General features: G+C 38.1%; 1 protein-coding gene and 1 pseudogene across 1 annotated transcript in view; one reads left to right on the forward strand and one right to left on the reverse strand.

Moving 5' to 3' along the window:
* The window catches only part of DSTN (destrin, actin depolymerizing factor), a 38252-nt gene that overhangs the window by 4656 nt on the left and 11611 nt on the right, over window positions 1-21985 (reverse strand). The window contains exon 2 of the mRNA XM_035005801.1: window positions 1937-2244. Within this exon, the coding sequence (XP_034861692.1) occupies window positions 1937-2244 (308 nt within the window). The remainder of the gene's footprint in view (window positions 1-1936; window positions 2245-21985) is intronic.
* Window positions 20927-21145, forward strand: LOC118011569 (annotated as a pseudogene).

The following is a 21985-nucleotide window of genomic DNA, read 5'->3' on the forward strand; positions in this document are numbered from 1 at the left end:
TAACCACCACCTTAGGTCTGGAAATTGCTTGAGCTGCAAAGTTAAGTAGGTACTTTCTTTATGCAAAATAGGTCAGGGACAGGAAAAAGCATTAGCTGTTCTGATTTTACTCTAACCAGATTTTAAAAACACCTTAAGTAAGAGCCATTCCCTGGGCCCTAAAGAGAGCCTGTTATGGGAAACTCCTATAAGTTTGTACATTTTCTTAAAGCAATGGTGCAAAACAAAACACTCTATTAACACTGATTTCCCTTTTCTTCTTTCTACTTTTGTTTTCCAAATGTTCTTTAATAATGATGTATTATTTTCACAGTAGGAGAAAAAAGGTAGAAAAACACAGGTAAAAATTGCGCAAATGAAGTCAACAGTCACTAATTTAACAGCCTAAACCCTCAGCTGCCGTATCTATGGCTCAGAAGGGTAGAGGCTTCACCTGTGTTACTCAGAGCTGTTTTCCCCAGGCTCTAACACAACACCTGGAGTGTGGCAGAAATAAAAAAGTCCGTATCAGGAATGTGCTGGTCTGAAGTCTCATTAGCTAATATTCTTAGGTAGATCTGTCGTGGCTCTCAGACTTGCAGAACAGTAAGCTGCCCCCAAACAAGCACCCTGACCCCACATTTATATTCCACACAGCATATTGGTTTAATCAAGTTCAATAAAGGCTTGCTGAAATGTGACTGAGGTGTGATCTAGAGTTACTTTCCTTTAAACCAGGATTCGTTTGATTTCCTAGCTCCATATCCCAAGCTGTTGGTGATACACAACTAAGAGCCTTGTCCTGGCTCAGGCAAAAGTATCAAGAGGACCCTCACTCACCCCCAAATCAAAGGCTGTTAACCACCCCCGTCCCTTCCATTGGAAGCTAGAGAATATTCTACATAAGAATTCCATATCAAGGAAAGTAGTATAATACAACTAAATAAGAGACACATGTGTGACTTTTAACTCAAGCTTAATCTCAAACTTACTTGAAAAGACCAGGATAACTAAATTAAGCAGAAAAAGGCCACATAAATCACCTTATAACACTTTTTCACTATTTAGAACAAGGCTATCCAGAAGGGCTTTCTGCAGTGATGGAAATGTTCTCTGTGCTATCCAATAAGGTGCCACTAGTCACGTGCAGCTACTGAGCATTTGAAAATGTGGCAATTTGACTAAGAAAATTAATTTTAAAATATATTTAATTATTTTAAATTGAAATAGCCACAGTGGCTAATGGCTACCCCCTACTGACCTAATTACAGTTGCAGTGATAGTACCAACTTCCAAAGTAGTAAACCAGAGGGGTGCCTGGATGGCTCAGTCCGTTAATCCTGCAACTCTTGGTTTTGGCTCAGGTCATGATCTCAGGGTCATGAGATCAAGCCCTACGCCCAGCAGGAGTCTGCTTGAGATTCCTTCCCACTCCCTCTGCCCCTCCCTCAACTCACTCACTCACTCACTCCCCTACCCTTTAAATAAATAAATTCTTCTTTAAAAAAAAAAAAGGTAGCAAACCACAGAGGAACAAGTAAAGGATAGGTGTTTTAAAAAGTGAAAGGCTGGTTCCTGGCAAGACATGCTGGAGAAGGATTTTGGTGGGGTAAACTTTCTTCTCAGGATTCTAGGAAGAATTTTTAGAGAAACGTTAGCTTGTAAGTGAGTTCAGATAATGCATAAAATCTAGCTTCTGTCCCTACCCCCACCAAAAAAATCAACTACTAAAAGTCATATTCTTTCAAGTACACAAAGAGTAGTTAAAACTTAGTTTTGGTACCACAAACATTAATCTAGCTAAGACATTATGAAACCTTGTAAATAAAAATTAAGTGACAATGACTGCAGATAGCTTGACTGAAAATCCTTTTGGCCCTAGGAACTGATTTCTCCAAGTGCTAACAGTAAGATTAACTCTTGAGTTATACAGAGGCTCAATATTCCTGATGCTTACCACAAAAAAAACATCAATTCCTCTTTTCTGGATTCCTTGGTTTCAAAGCTTGCATCATACAAAGCATAGCGACAATCTTTTTCAGGAAGCATTCCCACAAAATGCTTGAAAGGATCGGTTATGGTTACACCAACATCTCCAACCAAGATCTCTTTCCCTTCTTCTACAATGATGCACTTTTTGTCTGCACTGAGACAAAAAATGACGGCCTTCTTTCTTTTCTTGATTTCTTCTGGGGTAGAGCACTTCCGAACTTTCATGTCATAAAAAATGCGACATACTTCATCTGCAACTTGCACTCCGGAAGCCTGTAACAAGGAAAAAAAGTCAGAAGGAGGCTTACAACTTTTATTGTGCCAAATATAAAAACACTATGTAACTTTTCCTTATAAATTGGCACACACTTCAAATTTTTAAGGTATACTCATCATCCAACAGAAAAAATCTAAGCTGCGATTGCTAGCTTCAGTCATTAAACTTTAAAAAGATTACATACATAAAGTATTCATCACTATTGCATAGGATTAGGGAAGACTGAGCTACAGCAGCCCCTCCTCCCTAAAACCTGGAAAAAGGTGCTTCCCAAGGTGCTAGATTCTTTTCTTTTAAAGGGGTTGCTCAGAGCCCTGACTGGGAGTAGTCATCTCCCCAGTTTGGGTATTAATAATACCCAAAATTCTTTTCATAATGCATAGCAGATGGACAGAGTGGCTGCGCTGGGAAAATTCCATCCCACCAGCATATCTTTCTCTAATAAAAGAATTTTTTTTTTTTTAAGATTTTATTTATTTGACAGATATATAGAGAGCACAAGTAGGCAGAGTGGCAGGCAGAGGGAGAAGCAGGCTCTCCGCTGAGCAGGGAGCTGGACGTGGGGCTCGATCCCAGGACCCCAGGATCATGACCTGAGCTGAAGGCAGCCGCTTAACCAACTGAGCCACCCAGGCGCCCCTCTAATAAAAGAATTAAAAGGTTTCTGTTCTATGCACATTTCAAAATTATGTGATTAATATTTAGTAATGTATTAATCATATGCCTTTAAAATTTCACTTACAAAATCTCCAAGTTTTAAATTAAGATCACTAGATCTTAACTGTTTCAACCACAAAAAGACATGATAATTATGTGACATGATGGAGGTATTAGTGTAATCACACTACGGTATATAAATGTATCACATCAACACCTTGTACATCTTCAGCTTATACAATGTTATTTGTCTATTATATCTCAATTTAAAAAAAGGATAAGAAAACGCTTACTGCTGTAGAAAGAAGGTAATTTAGGATCATACTGACCAGAAAAATAAACCTTTTACCATGTAACACTTGCTATTCTGAAAGTGACCCTGACAGCAAAAGGTCTCAACCTGAGTTTTTAATCTTTTCATCTTCTTTAAGGAGTGTTCTATTTGCATTAACTTTACTAAAGCCATAATTTTTGATGCCTCATTAACTACTTTGGTTTGCATGTTAGCTTTTCTAAAGCAAGAACTATAAACTTCATAAATTTAATTACTAAACAATGCAAAAAATATTAATGACACCCAAAATTAATGTCAAGTAATTTGATTAATAAAACTACATAGAAGATGAAAGGACACAGGTACCTGGGTGGCTTAGTTAAGTGTCCAACTCTTGGTTTCAGCTCAGGTCCTGATCTCAGGGTTGTGAGATCGAGCCCCGTGTCATGCTCTGCCCTCAGCAGGGAGTCTGCTTGAGATTCTCTCTCTCTCCCCCCCACCCCCTGCCCTTCCTCTCTAAAATAATAATCTTTAAAAAAATTTTTTTTTTTTTTAAGATTTTATTTATTTATTTGACAGAGAGAGACACAGCGAGAGGGAACACAAGCAGGGGGAGTGGGAGAGGGAGAAGCAGGCTTCCCACTGAGCAGGGAGCCCGATGCGGGGCTCGATCCCAAGACCCTGGGATCATGACCTGAGCCGAAGGCAGACGCTTAATGACTGAGCCACCCAGGCGCCCCTAAAATAATAATCTTTTTAAAAAAATGATGAAAGGACAGCCCACATATGAGGAGAAAATATTTGCAAATCATATTTCCAATAAGAACTTGTCCAAAATAAAGATCCCTTATAACTCAAAAATAAAAAAGACCCAAATTAAAAATGGGTAAGGGATCTGAAGGCATTTCTCCCAAAAAGATATAAAATATGGTCAGTAAGCACTTTGGAAAAAGTGCTCAACATCATCAGCCATTAGGGAAATACATGTCAAAACCACAAAGATCTACTACTTTACACCCTTTAGAATGACTATAATAGAAAAAGCAGTACCATGGCGCCTGGGTGGCTCAGTCGTTTGGCGTCTGCCTTCGGCTCAGGTCGTGATCCCAGGGTCCTGGGATCGAGTCCCGCATCGGGCTCCCTGCTAGGCGGGGAGCCTGCTTCTCTCTCTGCCTCTGCCTCTCTGTCTCTCTGACTCTCATGAATAAATAAATAAAACATTTAAAAAAAAAAAAAAAGGAAAAGCAGTACCAAATGTTGATGAGGCTGTTGAGACACTGGAACCCTTTTACGTTGCTGACAGAATTGTGAAACAGTGCGGCTGCTTCAGGAAAGAGTTTGGCAGTTTCTCAAAAAGCTAAACATGGAGTTAATACCTATCAATGCCATTCCTAGGTACATACACCAGAGAAATGAAAACATATGTCCATATAAAAACTTGTACACAAATATTCAGAGCAGCATGATTCATAATAGCTGAAAAGCAGAAGAAAGAATGTTACTGGCGCCTGGGTGGCTCAGTCATTAAGCGTCTGCCTTCGGCTCAGGTCATGATCCCACGGTCCTGAGATCAAGCCCCGCTTCGGGCTCCCTGCTCAGCAGGAAGCCTGCTTCTCCCTCCCCCACTCCCCCTGCTTGTATTCCCTCTCTCGCTGTGTCTCTGTCAAATAAATAAGTAAATTAAAAAAAAAAATGTTTATCAACTGAATGGACAAACAAAATGTGATACCTTCCATACAATGGAATATTATTTAGCCATAAAAAAATAAGGTAGTGTTAAACGCTATAACATGGATAAACTTGAAAAACATCATGCTAAGTGAAAGAAGCCAGATATAAAAGGCCACATATTGCATGATTCTATTTCTATGAAATGTTCAAAATAGACAAATCCATGGACAGGAAGTAGATCAGTGGTTTCTAGGAGCTTAAAGGGAAAAAGGAATGGGGAGTGACCACTAATGGACATGGGGTTTCTTTGTGGTGTGAATGCTCTGGGATTTGACAGTGGTGATGGATGCACAACTCTGAATACACTGAAAACCACTGAATCATACTTTATGATATGTGAATTATAGCTTAGTAAAGCTGTTACTTAAAAATGCACATAAGAATTCTGGGGGTTAAAATACACTAAGATCCTAGCATTTACTTAATATTGGGGTAAGTGGGCCATTTAATAATCTCATTTATTAAAAGAGCTCTAACATACCTCAATTCTATCTAATCTAGTCCACATCTAATCAATCATAATCTATTTCAATCCTATCTAATCTAATCCACAGTTTGTTTATAAACAAACATTCATGAGGTAGTAGATACAGAAAATTAAGAAAACTACAAGACTATCCTATCACTTTCCTACTTTAAAAAGCATTTTCCTTAAACTTTATTTTACTGCTTTAGAAGTAGTATTCTAATCTTCACAGTTCATCTGTTAAGCAAGAATCTTTATTTTGCTTTTTTGTACAGAGAATAAAATGTTGCAAGTAACAAAGATTAATGAATACTAGAAACAGACCCCAATTCCTCCAACTCCTTAGTCAGCCATGTGGATCTGTAAATCACAACTGACCAACCCATATTTAAAAGCCTGAAGGAAACATTGGAGACCTTATATCCAACCAATCATTTGAAGGTATCTGTCAATATCTAAGTGAATTACCTCAAACAACACTTTAAATTCTGACTTGGAAATAAAGCATATTAATCACCTACCAGCATGGAGACAAAGTAAATATGTATTCTGCAGTTATAACGCAACTAATCTCAGCCAAATCTAGCTATAACTTACAGGAACTTTAAAAGCCTCAGTAAGGAGAAGTCTGAGCTTTTCTCTACCAGAAAGGATGTTTGTAAAGGTTTCTGATGAGAGGAATACTACAGACACTTCTGCTTGAGGAAATTAACATTGAAGACGGTGAAAGAAAAATTGGCAAACACACTGGAAACAGGAAGACCACTTTTGAGGCAATTACAAATATCCAGATGATGTCAATTTTAAAGACATCTAGGTGGACATGACCAGTTAGCAACTGGAAATGTGAGCACGGTGTGAGCACGGATCTAATCGATACTTTGGACTATAATCAATGTCATAGAGGTACCAACATTAAGTAGCAAAAGAGTAACAAGTCAAGGGGACTAAGAAGAAATGCTCAGAAAACTAAAAAGAAAAAGTAAGAAAGGAGAAAACCGCATCCTAGAAGCCAAGGGAGAGTGTTGCGGGGAGAGGGTGGGTGGTCATCAACACCAAAAACTGCCAAGCCTGAGTATGACTGCAAGAGACCACCAGGTTTGGCAACTGAGTTTCTATGCATTTCAGGATATTGGAGGCATCAGGCAGAAGTCCAGGGTAATGGGCTGAGGATTTACAGGGGTAAACTAAGGAGGTAAAGACAGAAAGCACAAGACAGTTAGTGGCAAAGGGAAAAGGGAAGACTGTGTGCTAACTTTACAGAAATTATCTTACGACTGGGGAAATCTGACCATACTAAAAGTTTAAGAGTTTGAAGGAACAAGAGGAAAACCAAAACACTAAAGGAAAAAAAAAAAAAGGCAAAAACTAATATTGAGTACTTAATGCTGTCAGACACTTCTAAATCACAAAAATTCTGAGATAGCTACTGCTATTATTTGCATCTTACAAATGGGGAAACTGGGGCATAGATTAAGTAACTTCAGAGTCACATGGAAACCTATAGCAGAAGTGAGATCTGAACTCAGGCAATTTGGTTCCGGGGGATACTCTTAACCACTTACAATTAAGAGACAGAACTCTAAAGAGATTGATGAGATCCAGGGTGCAGATGAGGGAATCAGTCTTAGAAAAGAATATACAAATATCCCTCAATTTTCAAAAGTTCGAGTTACACCAGTTTGCTTTTTTTAAAAAGACCTGCATTAGTACCTGTTTTCACAGACCAAAAGAAATCTAAAGATTTTCACATTTACAAAAAAAGGCAAAAAGCAAAAATAGCACTGAGCATTTGTATGGAGGCAGTGCATATCCCGAGCAGTGAGAGTGACCCCACCAAGCTCCTACCCCAGGATCTATACTCAGCATCTCCATATCAAGCTGCCATAGCTTTAAACTGTGTCTGTTAGCATCTGTGCTACATCTTGATTTATTTTGTTCATCTGTAACCAAGATGTGTCCTAAAGATACCAAAAGAGCCTAAGAAAGGTTATGTTTGGGTCTGGAAATGTTCAAAATTTTTTCCATATAAGTTAATGGTAATTGATACACCATTCTGGCTTATGAAAGGTTTCACAGGCTCACTCTAATTTTGGATAGTGGGGGAAACCTATACCCTTTTCTCCTCTAAAATAGTAAAAGGGAGAGTAACAGTTTTGGGAAGGAAAACACACATTGCTAAAAACTGTACTTGGAAACCTCTATTTTCTCTATGAAGTGTAAACCAGGAAAAGTAGAGCAGGAGTTTGAGGGCAAATTAGGTAAAGATTCAGAATAGCTGTTATGGGGAGTTCCCAAGGGCATCACTTAAGGACAAGCAAAGGGGCTCTGAGGACATCTAAAGGTTCCGCTGAGGTCAGGAAGGGTGGCGGGAGAGCAATCTGGCAGTACACAGATGTTGATGGCAGTTAGCTGGAAAGGAAGCACCCTGCATTCTCCCTAGGAGACTTTATCCATGCTTAAGGTTCAAGCATCTAACCCAAATGACTTGTACATTGTTCAGATTTCTGCTTTTCTGAGCCCGAAGCCTTTATACCCAATTTCCTATCTAACATGTCCAGCTAGATGTGTCAAAGAGCCCTGATGCTCAGCATGTCCCAAGTCCCCCTCTAGCCAAGTCCCTTCTTTCTTCCACCATCCCAGTTATACAGACTCCAAACCTAAAAGATATCCTCAATAGTTCCTTCTCCCTCACCTCACTTGGCTCTTTGACTTTTCGTATCTTTTTCCAAGACATTCAGCTCTCTCCATCTCTGTCACCACTCTCCCAGCCCAAGCCACCTCTTTCTGTCGTCTGAACTGTTACAGTAACCCCCCAAGTGGCTGCAGGGAAGAGAGATCAAGATATGTGTACACCACATTGCTTCCTCTTTGTGGCCACAGAGGAAGACTACATTCCCCAGCCTCCCTTCAAGTTCAAAGTTCAGCTGGGGCCATGGAGTTCTGCTCAGCAAGAGGTGGGCACAGTGATACAAAGGACTTCTAGCCCTGACTCTTTTTTTCCCCCCCCGTATTTTATATATATATATATATCTATATTTATTATGTTAATCACCATACATCATTAGTTTTTGATGTAGTGTTCCATGATTCATTGTGTGCGTATAACACCCAGTGCTCCATGCAGAACGTGCCTCTTTAATACCCATCACCATAGCCCTGACTCTTTAAAAGTGATCTTCAAGCTCTGTCTTCCCCCTGACAAGAGGACCTTGGTGGAAGAGGGCTGCCGACTCCCCTGAACTCTGCGTGATGGAGAGGAAGTCTTTTCTGTGTTAAGCCACTGAGATTTGGGGCTTAACACGTTACCACAGTTGTTCAAATACGAAAGACTGCCCATGCCCACTGCTGATCCCCTCCACCCTCCGATTTATCTTCTACACTGCAGCCAGAGATCTGAAACACAATGCTTAAATCTCCATGCTTAAAATACTTCAATGGCTTCCCATTGATCTGAGGGTAAAAGCAGTAATAATTCTTTAACAGTCTAGTCCTACCCACCTCTCCAGCTTTATCTTATACCACACAAGCTCTGTAATCTCACTACCCTGGCCTTCTCTTAGTGGTTTACATTGGCCATGCTCCCTCCCACCTTCGCTCATACTGTGCACCCTGCCTGGACAGCACCTCCCCACCCTTCTTTGCCTAATTCACTCTTCAGATCCCAGCTTAATTCTCACTTCGCAAAAAAGCTATCTAGGTCAAACCCACTACAACATGCTTCCATGACACCATGAATCTCTATCCCATAGCATTTACCACAGTTTCAATGTTCTGTTTATTTTTTTATTAAGTTTATTTTAATTCCAGTATAGTTAAGATACAGTGTTAGTTTCAGGTACACAATTAGTGATTCAACAATTCTACACATTATTAGCACTCATCATGATAAATGTACTCTTTTAATCCTCATCACCTATTGCACCCATCCCCCACCCACCTCCCCTCTGGGACAGACTTATATCACTTATCATTATAGTCTCTAGCTCCCTCTGTGTTGTTGCAATTGGCAACATTTCTTCCCTTTTTATGGCTGAATAATATTCCATTGTATATATATACCACATCTTTATCCATTCATCTATCAATGGACACTTAGGCTGCTTCCATAATTTGGCCCCTGTAAATAATGCTGCAATAAACATGGGGGTGCATGTATTCCTCTGAATTAGTGCTTTTGTATTTTTTGGGTAAATACCCTCAGTGTTCTCTCTTTAAGATTATTTACTTAATGACTGTCTCCCCCAAATAGGCTGTAAATTCCTTAGGACAGACTATCTGCTTTGTTCTCTACTACATTCCTCTGAGGAAATCAAAGATTTCCCAAGACCCCCAAGGAAGTTTATCTAATGGAGAAGATAAAGGTAGCATATATAAAGCTTCAATATTGGTAAAACTTTCATTATTCCTTGATAAACTCCAATGGAAGGGAGTTTAAAGAAGGCAGAGATTAAATGGGGGGCCAGGGGTGGGGGATGCAGGCGCTCAGGGGGGATTTCACATGTAACTGACTTAAAGCACTCCAAAATAAGGGGACTGAAAGAAGGACGAAGACAGTTCCTGATGATGCAAATCTGGCACGTACACTATGAGAGCAGGGTAAGGGAGGAGGAAATGGAGATGTGGACTGGCTTCCGGTGGAAGAGGCCACGAATGGTAGGCTGAGTTTGGAGACCCTGGATATTTTTAAAAAGAAAAGATGACCAGCTAAAAGGCTAATTCGGTAAGCAAGGCAAGACGTGATCAAGGCCTTCATCAGGGTAGTCGGAGCAATATGAGGAGGAGGGCCGGAAGCCAACTCTGCAAAGGTACAAACAACTGTACTGAACAACAATTGGCTGGGAGAGGGAAGGTGGAAAGGAAGGAGTCAGAATAAAGTCCGGTGCTTAGGATCTCGTCAAATGCTTACTTTCTCACATCTTTCCTTAGGGCGGCTTTAGAGACTTTGATGTTAAATAAGTATGGTCCTCTACCACTTGTTATATTACTAAATTCTGCCCATGAAAATAATGAAAAATCCATCAGGTGAAGTGTATACTTTTAATACTATTGTACACAATTCAACTAATAAATAAATATGCTTAAATTTGTTATACTTTCATTTACCTAGTATATCCTTGAAATAGCACTGATATGGAAGATTAAACAACTAGCCCCTAGATTCTTGATAACGATTTTTATAAAGTAAAACTAAAATCATGAGGGCAGACACAGAAAGCAGGGAACACCAGTCTTACGGGCCTGTCCAAACACTGTCCCGGGGCCCCTCCCTTCCTAACCTCTAGTCTAGCTCAGCACAGCTCTTCTCAACAAGCTGGGAGCTCTTTTACCCTTGGTTCAGGGGATTGGGGAGGTGCATTAGAAAGCTGGGGTAAAGATTAGGAGAAGGGAAAAATATGAAATAATCCTTAAGTAACTACAGTTTATTAACATCTTGGAGGCCCAAAGGAGACAATCTGAAATTGAAGCACCAGAATTATGAGAGCACCAGTTCCATCCAAGCTTTCCCACTGACTAGCTGTGTTACCCTGGGCATGTCATTTAACATCCTCTGAAGTATACTAGTTCCTTCAACTAATTTATTTAGGGGGGTGCACTAGATCAGTTATCGAACTTTACAGTACACAGGAATCTCCTGGGAATCTTGTTAAAATGCAGATTTTATATATTCTGATTCAGAATATCTAGGGTGGAGTCTGAAGTTCTGCATTTCCAATAGTAAGCTCCAGGTAAAGATCACTAAAATGTAGTTCTGGGGACGCCTGCATGGCTCAGCTCGTCAAGCATCTGCCTTTGGCTCAGGTCATGATCCCAGGGTCCTGGGATCAAGTCCCACATCAGGCTCCTTGCTCTCCTTCTGCCTCTGCTGCTCCCCCGTTTGTGCTCTCTCTCTCTGAGAAATAAATAAAATCTTTAAAATGCAGTTCTTAAAAAAAAAAAAGAAGAAGAAGAAGATAGCAGGAGGGAAAGAATGAAGTGGGGGAAATAGGAGGGGTAGACAAACCATGAGAAATGATGGACTCTGAAAAACAAACTGAGGGTTCTAGAGGGGAGGGGGGGTGGGAGGATGGGTTAGCCTGGTGATGGGTATTAAAGAGAGCACGTTCTGCATGGAGCACTGGGTGTTAAGCACAAACAATGAATCATGGAACACTACATCTAAAACTAATGATGTAATGTATGGGGATTAACATAACAATAAAAAATTAAAAAAAAATAAAATATAATGTAGTTCTAAAATTTCAAGAAATATAATAAAATCTTAGCTCATTGTTATTTTACCTTTCTGCTTACAGGCTTAATTTTTATAACGAAGCAGAGTGGTAAGAGCACTTTATGAAAACAGGCCCAAAGTCGAAGCATTTCTTGTGCCACAGACCCCTGGTGAAGCCTATGGGTCCTTCCTCAAATGGAGTTTCAAGTAAAATGTATATCATTATAAAAGTAGCCAATTATAGGGCGCCTGGGTGGCTCAGTTGGTTAAGCGACTGCCTTCGGCTCAGGTCATGATCCTGGAGTCCCGGGATCAAGTCCCACATCGGGCTCCCTGCTCGGCAGGGGGTCTGCTTCTCTTTCTGACCCTCTCCTCTCTCATGTGCTCTCTCTCTCTCTCACTCTCTCAAATAAATGAATAAATAAAATCTTAAAAATAAAAAAAGTAGCCAATTATATTGAATACAGTTCATCTAGGATGATGGTTAAGCACTCCTGTGAAAGTATTAATTTCAGTGGATTTGTTACCACCAAGAGAGTTTATAGCAAATCTTAAAACAAAAATGACTGTAACACTGATCTAAAGAATTACCTGTTCTTTACACTGTACTTTTACCTAATAGAAAAGGTCTTCTCCCATCAATCTTATTTTTCAGTATTTCTCTAACATGTTAGATTACTAAGATAGTAACTGCTTAGCTGGCAAGAAATCAAAATTTGTTTATTTTAAAAAGGAAAATCAAATTCAGTTTTGATTTTAAACTTATTTTTTTAAATTATTATGTTCAAATGCGAAGTTTTAACAATAAAGACCATTAAAGGATACTCTGAACATAGCACCAAAATTTGCTGCACAGCTGGGCAGGAAAATCTGGAGAAAACAGCCGGCCACAAGAGCACTGTGATTACCTTACAAAGACACGCAACCCACAACTTCAGTTTCTGTGTGTTCTGTACCAGTGGCCATTGGAGAATAATGGTCGCTCTTACAACCCCACCTCCATGTCAAAACAGTTGCTGTTAAATAATTACTTCACTATTTTATCTCACTGACTACCAGTTTTTAACTTGTTCATGAGGTATAACAGATCTCAAACCAGAGTCTCCTCTGGCAGAGCTTTGGTAAACACTGATTCAGATCTGAGGCACGGCCTTAATACTCAAGATTCACTCAGTGTGCACTTGTTTAAATAAAGATACTACTCACAAACAAAATGCTACAGAGAACGTGTAACACTGGGTATTTAATAATTGCAAATGACAGAACACACTTAAAACATCAATTCTCTCAACAATTCTAGCATAAGGGCTATAATTTTTGAAAGGAGCATCAAGTTTTTCAGATTCAATTTTTGTAAACAACTAAACCAGCCCCCAAAACTAATGACTTACAGCAGTTCATCCTAAGCCAGAATACCATAAATGGTCTATTTCTATACTACGAACTGAAGTAGGATAGCTGACTTTGCCAACTATACTTTACACAATCCTCACTGGAGAAAACAGGGAATGAAAGTTAATTTGCTACTTCAGGAAAGTATTAATTTTTAAAAAAATATTTTTGTAAGTTAAGAGAGTTTGAAATATTCAAAAGTAGGATATTGCATAGCAGACAAATATAATTTAAAATTTATAAACACCTGGCAGAAATCAGGCGTTAGGTCCTTTCTCAACCTACCCAACTCTTAAACACTCAAGATAAGCATAATCAAAGGCTGGGGAGTTTAAATATGGGTTCATGATTCTCCTTTATTTACACCAAGCCTTGAACAACAGTCAAAAGAAACAAAAATGAAAGACTACAAAACATTTGGGCTTCTGGCTACTATAACTGATGCTTCTGAGCAAGAACGTTGAGACAACAAAGAGTGACAAGTGCTTCAAGCACATTTCTACATAGAAATGACAAGGGCCTCAGAGGTCCTATGTTATGATGGGGGCTGAATACATATATCCATCTCCCTACCAAAATTCCATTGAAGCACAAAAAGGGGATTAAGAAAGAAAGAAAGAAAAAAAAAAAAAACACACAAGGACAAAAAAAACAGAAGAAATATGGAAATTCAAAGTAGGAAGAATGAGTGCAATTAGTCTGAGACACATGTAGGTCCCTAGATCCCTTCTTAAATTCCACCCTGCCACCGATCTGTGGAATTCTGGAGTTTATTCTCTGAAGAGGGTAAACAACAGAACTTTCTAGCTTAGTCATCATACTGGAAACAGGAAAATAGGGGACTGTATGTAAATGAATGCTAAGACACTCTCTCCACCACCACTGCCTTGAAGCCTGAATATTTAAGAAATCCTTAGTCCTACTGTTTCAGAGAGCCATGCTGTCTAACAGAACTTTCTGTGATGATGCAAATGTTCTGTATCTGCACTTTCCAATATGGTAGCCACTACCATACATGGCTGTTGAGCACATGAAATGAGGCTAATGGAATTGAGGAACTAAATTTTTATCCTATTTTAAATAATTTAACATAAAAATAACACATAAAATTAACTCTTAATAGTATATTTTAGGTAAACAAATTTATAAGACACATTACATAGTTTTCTGCCTTGGAAAAACAATATATTATTTAGCTTTATGGATGACTCATGCCATCAGGAACCTTAGTTATTATTCTATACAGTGACAGGGCAGGATTTCAATTCTAGTTTACTAATAATTACAGTCAACTATTTCTGGGGGCAAGGAAGCAATCTTGAAGGGAAATATAGATAAGACATTGTGTTTGTTTGTTGGAATAGCCTGAGTATTAATCTGGAAAAATCAAAACCACCAAAATGAAGAACAGTCACAGAAATTCAGACAAGAAGGCGTGACTTAAGCAAATATTTTAATTCATACAGATGGCATAACAAGAAAGTTGTTGTTGTTGTTTTTTTAAAGATTTTATTTATTTTTGGGATGCCTGGGTGGTTCAGTCGGTTAAACGTCTGCCTTCATCTCAGGTCATGATCCCAGGGTCCTTTGGATGGAGTCCGCCATCAGCCTCCTTGCTCAGTGGGGAGCCTGTTTCTTCCTCTGCCTACCACTAGCCCTGCTTGTGCACTCTCTCTCTCTGACAAATAAGTAAATATAATCTTTTTTTAAAAGATTCTATTTTTGAGAGAGAGAGAGAGAGCAGGGGGAGTGGGTGGGGGAGAAGGAGAAAAGCAGACTCCACATTGAGTGTGGGGAGCCCGATGTGGGGCTTGATCTCACGACCCTGAGATCATGACCTGAGCTGAAATCAAGAGTCAGACACTCAACTGAGCCATCCAGGTGCCCCCCAAAAAGTTTTTACTTCTTGAGGAAAAAAATGATAGATACTGGGGAAGAACTGAAATAATGAATTTACAGTACAAAGTTTATATAACAGCAATAAGGATAACTTCATTTTATGTAATATTACATATGACCATTCCAGATGTATTTTATAATTAATTGGGAATACATGTTTTAAATAAACTGATATCAGATATGTAATTTTTTTTTTTTTTTTCAGTTTGCTGTGTTTCTCGTTCTCATAAAACAGAATTTGGAACATTTAATCTTAGAAGACTTTTTAACCAGAGGAGAAAGTATAGTGAATCTATCTTATTCAAATCTTGTAACATGAACAAGTTAGTTAACATCTCTAAACCTCAGTCTCATCATCTGAAAATGTGAATTATGATCATCTTAACTCAAGAAGAGTGATAACACAAATAAATCACCTAAATACAGTGCCTGTCAATGGTATCACTCAGTGATTGGGAAGACTCATATTATTATGAACCAGAAAACCTGGTTACAGCTTTTTCCACTCCTTCTAGTTACCAATGTGGCTGATTGTTAATGAAGCCTTTGAATAATGGAAGGCTATGAATAAAAGAAATCCAGACAGCTTAAAACTTAATTCGAAACAGCAATTTCTATCTGTTCCCTGATAACCAGAAATAAATTAAAAAACCATACTGACATTTGATGTATATCTCTTCCCACAATTATTGAATGGTTGCACAGCAAAGACATGCAAGAGCAAACAGCTAACAGTCTTCTCTAACACAGTCAAGATTCAGTTACACTAGACCACTTCCCATTCTTCTAGGCACAACTATCACTTACAACCGTAAGTCAAAATCTACAGTGATGACAACTGGGGCCTGTGGGGTGAGCTAATAGGCTTTGTTCTAAAGTTTGTCCCTACCCTTTATACATCAGTCAACCAAGCACACAGCAAATTCTCAATCCCTTCGTAAGTTCAAAATGTCTGGAGCTGCCGAATATTAATTTTATAGATTGTGCCTTGCTTAAGAGTGCAAGACAGAGCTAAATTCAAGTTCATGTTCCATTAGCCAAGGGATGTGCCTGCAGGGCTTCAACTGTCCGAAGGAGTGCCATCTGCTTGTCTCCTGAGGCCACAACACCAGAGGAAGCATCATTCTGTAATTTGCACAAAGTCACTACATAAGCGATCAGTGATCCAGAAAATGTTCCACGTTAACTCTCTGCCTTAATACACTCATTCCTGAAAACGATTTCCAATTACAGAAGTCCTTCATTCACCTCATAGCAAAGCACAATGTCCTTGAGATAGCCTATGCAGACCAAATAGCATTCTACTAGCTATATGTTAATTTTAGAGTTCCACTAAAACAATGTTATGGTTACACCTTAGTGGGAAAAAAAAAATCATTCAATAACCTAAAGTCTGTGAAACACCACGCACACCCACACAAGAAGAAAAAAAAAAAACCTTACAGTAAGTCATCTCAACAGTGAAAGTGGATTAGATACAATAATGCCCAGCTGCTAAAAATAATCCATCTCAGATTGTATGCAATCTTATAGGAAATCCTAATCAGATTTAACAGATTCTCCCCCCACCCCCGCCAACTGGGAAGCAGGAAGTCAGAAAGGGAGGGTAGGACTAGTGAGAACAGGTCTTATAAGCCTGATAGAGAAAATAATAGTCCCCCAATTCTCCACCCCACAAAAAAGCTATTCAGAAAAATGGAAGCGGGGGAGGGGGGGCAAGCCAAGGGCAGTAAGCACATTGGCAAACAGTCTTAGACTTCTGTTTTCTTTCAGATCTCAAATTTTCTTCAGGATAAAACCCATGCCATGTCAAGCCCTTTATGGACTATTTCCGCAGCCTTTTTTCCCACTTCTCCTAGCACGTTCCCCTTAATCCCAGCCATGTACAACTCTTTGTGATTCTCTGGATACACCATGTTCTTTTGAGATGCTTTACTGTCCTCCTCACCTGGTTAAGTCCTTCAGGATCTCAGTTCAGGCATCACCTCCTCTGGGAAGGCAGCTCTTAGTTGGTCCCTCAATCACTACCTCTTAATCTGTTATGTGATTCTTCTATGTACTAACACAGAATATAATTATTTCTATCACAGTATTATCTACTACTGTGATTAACTACTGTTTGTGTGATTCTCTCTCACTAGACTGTGCTCCTTATGGTATTTTTCTTCAACCCTATTTCAACCTCAGAACTATCATCTACTTTATCAGGTTTTGAAAACCGATTATCCCATAAAATTTTTATGAAATATACTATTGCCTTGGAGATATTTTTTTCTCATCCTTTATCATACAATTCTTCAATTTACACCAAGGAAAATCATCCATTTCAAAACTTCAGTATTTTCAGAAAAAATAAAGCAAAAAAATCTTCTAAGTAATTTTTATCGATCTCTGTTGGAATATTTTGGTCCTGTTGAGATTTGCTATTATTACAGTCTTTTTCCTAAAGATATAGAACTTTCGTCCTCTGAAATACTATTTGCATAAATGTATAATGTTTCTATTTTTTTTTTAGACTCCTCATAACTGATTGACAAGAAAAAACTTGTAGAGATGGAAAAACTTTTATACTATTTGATTTCATAAATGACAACTCACTGCCTATCATATCAGGGAAACATGAATGTTCTAGTGATAACACTGAAAGAGCTATTTTGAGCTATAAATTAGTATATAACATATTGACTTCAAGTGTACAGCATAACAATTTGATACTTATGCATATTGTGAAATGATCACCAAAGTCTAGGTAACATCCATCATCAGTTACAGTTTTTTTTCTTGTAAGAACTTTTAAGATTTACTCTCTTAGCAACTTTCAAATATATAATACAGCATTATTAACTATATCCACCAGGATATACATTACATCCCCATGACTTAATAATTTTATAACTGAAATTTGTATCTTTAGACCACATTCAACCATTCTGACCATCTCTGGCAACAACCAGTCTGTTCTCTGTACTATTCCATGAGGATCTTCATGAGGTAGTCTGTCAGGTCCCAGCCGGCAAGGTCTAGATACAGGATGGTGTGGGGCAGGGCATACCCTTCACAGATGGGTACAGTGCGGGTGACCCCATCCCCAGAACCCATGATAATACCAGTGGTGCGGCCAGAAGCATACAGGGAGAGCACAGCCTGTTCTCTGTATCTATGAGTTAACGGCAGGGGGTGTTTTGTTTTAGATTCTACATATAAGTGAGATCACCCAGTATTTGTCTTACTCTGTCTTATTTCACATAGCATAATGCCTCAAGGCCCATCCATATAGTTGCAGATGACAAAATCTTTTTACGGCACACAGCACATGCCACATTTTCTTATCCATCATCCATCCATGGACATTTGGGTTGTTTCCATGCCTGGCTACTGTAAATAATGCTGCAATTAACATGAGGCACATTTATCTTTTTGAGTGTTTTTGTTTCCTTTGGATAAATACCCAGAAGTGGAGTTACTGATCATATGGTAGTTCCATTTTTAATTTTTTGAGGAACCTCCATATTGTTTTCAATAATAGCTGCACCAATTTACATTCCCACCAACAGTGCACAAGGCTTCCCTTCCCTCACATCCTCACCAACCCTTGTTAGTTTCTTGTCTTTTTGATAACAGCCATTCAATGCATATTTAGTCAACTCATTTACAACAAAGAAGCCAAGAATTTATAATGGGGAAAGGACAGTCTTTTCAATAAATGGTGTTTTAACTGGACAGCCACATAAAAAAGAATGAAATTGGACCACTGTCTTACACCATACACAGAAATTAACTCAAAATGGATTAAAGACTTAAATGTAAGATCTGAAACCATAACTGGAAATAAAAACAGGAGGTAAACTCCTTGACATAGATCTTGGTGATGATTTTTTTTTTTTTTTTTTTAGTTTAACACCAAAAGGAAAGGCAACAAAAGTAAAAATAAACAAGAGGGACTACATCAAACTAAAAATGCTTCTACATAGCAAAGGAAACCATCAACAAAATGAAAAGGCAAACTACCAAATAGGAGAAAATATTGGCAAATCATATATCTGATATGGGGTGAATATTCAAAACATACGAAGAATTTATACAACTCAATAGCAAAAAAGCAAACAATCCAATTTAAAAATGGGCAGAGGATCTAAATAGACATTTTTCTAAAGGCATACAGATGGTCAACAGATATATGCTATACAAGATCTCTACTTAGTATTGTTTTAAAAGTCACAAATATATTATTTTGAAAAACAGTGCCTGATATATAAGTATCATTTAATTTCAGAATAAATGCTGGAGAAGAGACCCCTTAATGTATACAATAAGTATGCAAAGAGTATTATGTTTAAGAAACCAATATCCCATAAAACATATTGACGCATTTCAAAAGTTGTGCAATCTACACTCTTGTTAAATAGCTGTTTGGTTCCACAATTGAAAATACAAGGGCACTATTTTTTTTTTCTTTAAGTAGGCTCCACTCCCAGCAGAGAGCCCAACCCAGGGCCCAAAATCCCAAACCCCGAGATCATGACCCAAGCCAAGATCCAGAGTCAGATGCTCAACCAACTGAGGCACCCAGATGCCCCAGGGCACTATGTAATAATATGTATCTATCAGTAGTTATACCAAGATGGAGAGAATGACTGTTTCAAGCATTTATTGATACAGGAAAGGAAAAAAGATCTCTACAGTATTCTGTCTCATCCTTCACAGGAAACCATTAAAAAGGACTCTATTCCTCAAATGAGGAATGGAATACTAATCAAAATAAAAAGGAACAAAATGCTGATGCATAAATGCTTTATGCTAAGTGAAAAGAAACCGGACTGAAAGTGTCTGATTAGATAATTCCATTTATATGATATTCTTGTAAAGGTGAAAGTATAGGGACAAAAACAGATCAGTGGTTGGTAGGGATGGGAAGAAGGATTAACATGAGGAAATTTTTTGGAGTGAAGGAACTATTCTAATATTTTGATTGTCATGGTAGTTACACAACTGTATACCTCTGCAAAATTTGCAGAACTTACACTAAACATGGTAAATTTTACTTCATGTAAATTATCATGAATAGAAAAAATTAAACATTACTTCTAGTCTTTACTTCAACAACAATATAAAAATATTCTACTCCCCTTTGAGAAAGATCATTTAAGCTAAAGGCGAAAGATTTCTCTTTGGTTTAACAATTTGGCTTCTCTCTGGATAATTAGCTGCTATGTCAATGAACCTAAGAGAGGAAAGAGAGTTGATGTGGTAGGTTAACCTACTTCTGTTCCATGGTCACATGCAATTTCTAAGTCCTATCAACTCCTCCTTAAATGTGTATTTCAAATCTACTCCTTCTCATCTACTCTTCACATCTCCTATCACTCCCAAGATTAAAAATATTCATCAATTCCAAAGCACCTCAAGATAAAGTCCATATTCATTAACAGAGCATAGAAGGCCCTTTATTATCTGAACCAACCTACTTTTCCAGATCTGTCTTCTACCATTGGCAACTGTTTTATTCACTCATACCTTTCAGAAAGCAATGTGGTCATTTACATTAAGAGCCTTAAAATAATCCAAACCCTTTGACACTTTAACCCAGTAAGCCCACTTGAAGGAATTTATTCTGGGGGGATAATCTGCATAATATAAAAAACCAGACAGTCCAAATAAACAAAAACAGGAAAATTGCAAAGAAAAGTATAGTACATCCACAAGATAGTTTCTGATGCAGCTATCAAAATCATGCTTATGGGAAGTTTCTAAAGACATGGAGGAAACATTACTTGAAGTGAAAAAAGAAAGTAAATATAAAATTTTATATACAGTGTTTCTCAACTATGTAAAACAGTATAGAGAAAAGGAAAGGAATTTTATCTCTAACAGTGGGAATATAATAAGTGATTTTTATCTTCTCTTTGGTCTTCTGTATTTTCCAAGTTTTCCATGAGAATATTTTTTAAATTAGAAACATATATACACATAAACTTTTTGACTCAGTAATTGCATAACTAGAACTGTATTTTGAAGAATAATGCAGGCAAAGATTTATGCGCAAAGATGACAGAGCATTCTCTCTCCTTTTCTCCACCATCGTGGTATCTGTGGTTGACTATTCCATGCAAGTCTTCTCACAAGACTTTCAAGATCAAGCAATTCCTGGCCAAGAAACAAAAGCAGAATCATCCCATTCCCCACTGGATTCAGATGAAAACTGGTAATAAAGTCAGGTACAACTCCAAAAGGAAGCACTGGTGAAGAACCAAGCTGGGTCTATAACAGACTGCACATGAGATGGCACACATATTTATGCTGCCTGAAAGTCACGAGCTCATATCCTATCACTCTGTAAACATCACTACTATCTGAACAGTAGGCATTTTTTTAAAGATTTTATTTATTTGAGACAGAATGTGAGTGAGAGAAGAGAGCACGAGCCAAGACTCGATCCCAGAATGATGGGATCGTGACCTGAGTCAAAGGTAGACACTTAACCCACTGAGCCACCCAGGTGCCCAACAATGGGCATGTTTTATCAGGGAAATGATTTTTCTGTTACTATGCTTCTGTCCCAGTAGGTTGGTTCAGTAATAAATATGTGAGACCTTTTGTTTGGGGGAAAAAAAAAAAGGGCGTTACAATCATGGCTTTAAAATTTAACAGGGGGATGATTTAATACCATCACTGTACATGCATGATACCATTAAAAAATTTAAAGTTTTTATAGATATATTTAATATGACAGAGAATTTTACCATTTAAAAGTATAAATTCAGTGGATTTTAGTATATTCACAAAATTGTACATCCATCACAATCTAATCTTAGAACATTTTCAACACCCCAAAAGAAACTCTGTACGGAGTGATCACTCTTCTTTCCCATTTTCACTCACCTCAGACCTATCCAACCACTAATTTACTTCCTGTCTCTTGAGATCTATCTATCCTGGTTATTGTATATAAATGGAATTCTATAATATGTAGTCTTTTTTTGACTGGTTTCTTTTACTCAGTATCCCTGCTGTAGCATGAATTGGTACTTCATTTCTTTTTATTGCCAAATAATGTTCTATTATATGGATATATGACATTTTTTCTATCTAATCATCAGCTGATGG

The sequence above is a fragment of the Mirounga leonina genome, unplaced genomic scaffold, assembly GCF_011800145.1.
Source record: "Mirounga leonina isolate KUSES-001 unplaced genomic scaffold, KU_Mleo_1.0 Mir_150, whole genome shotgun sequence".
NCBI lineage: Eukaryota > Metazoa > Chordata > Mammalia > Carnivora > Phocidae > Mirounga > Mirounga leonina.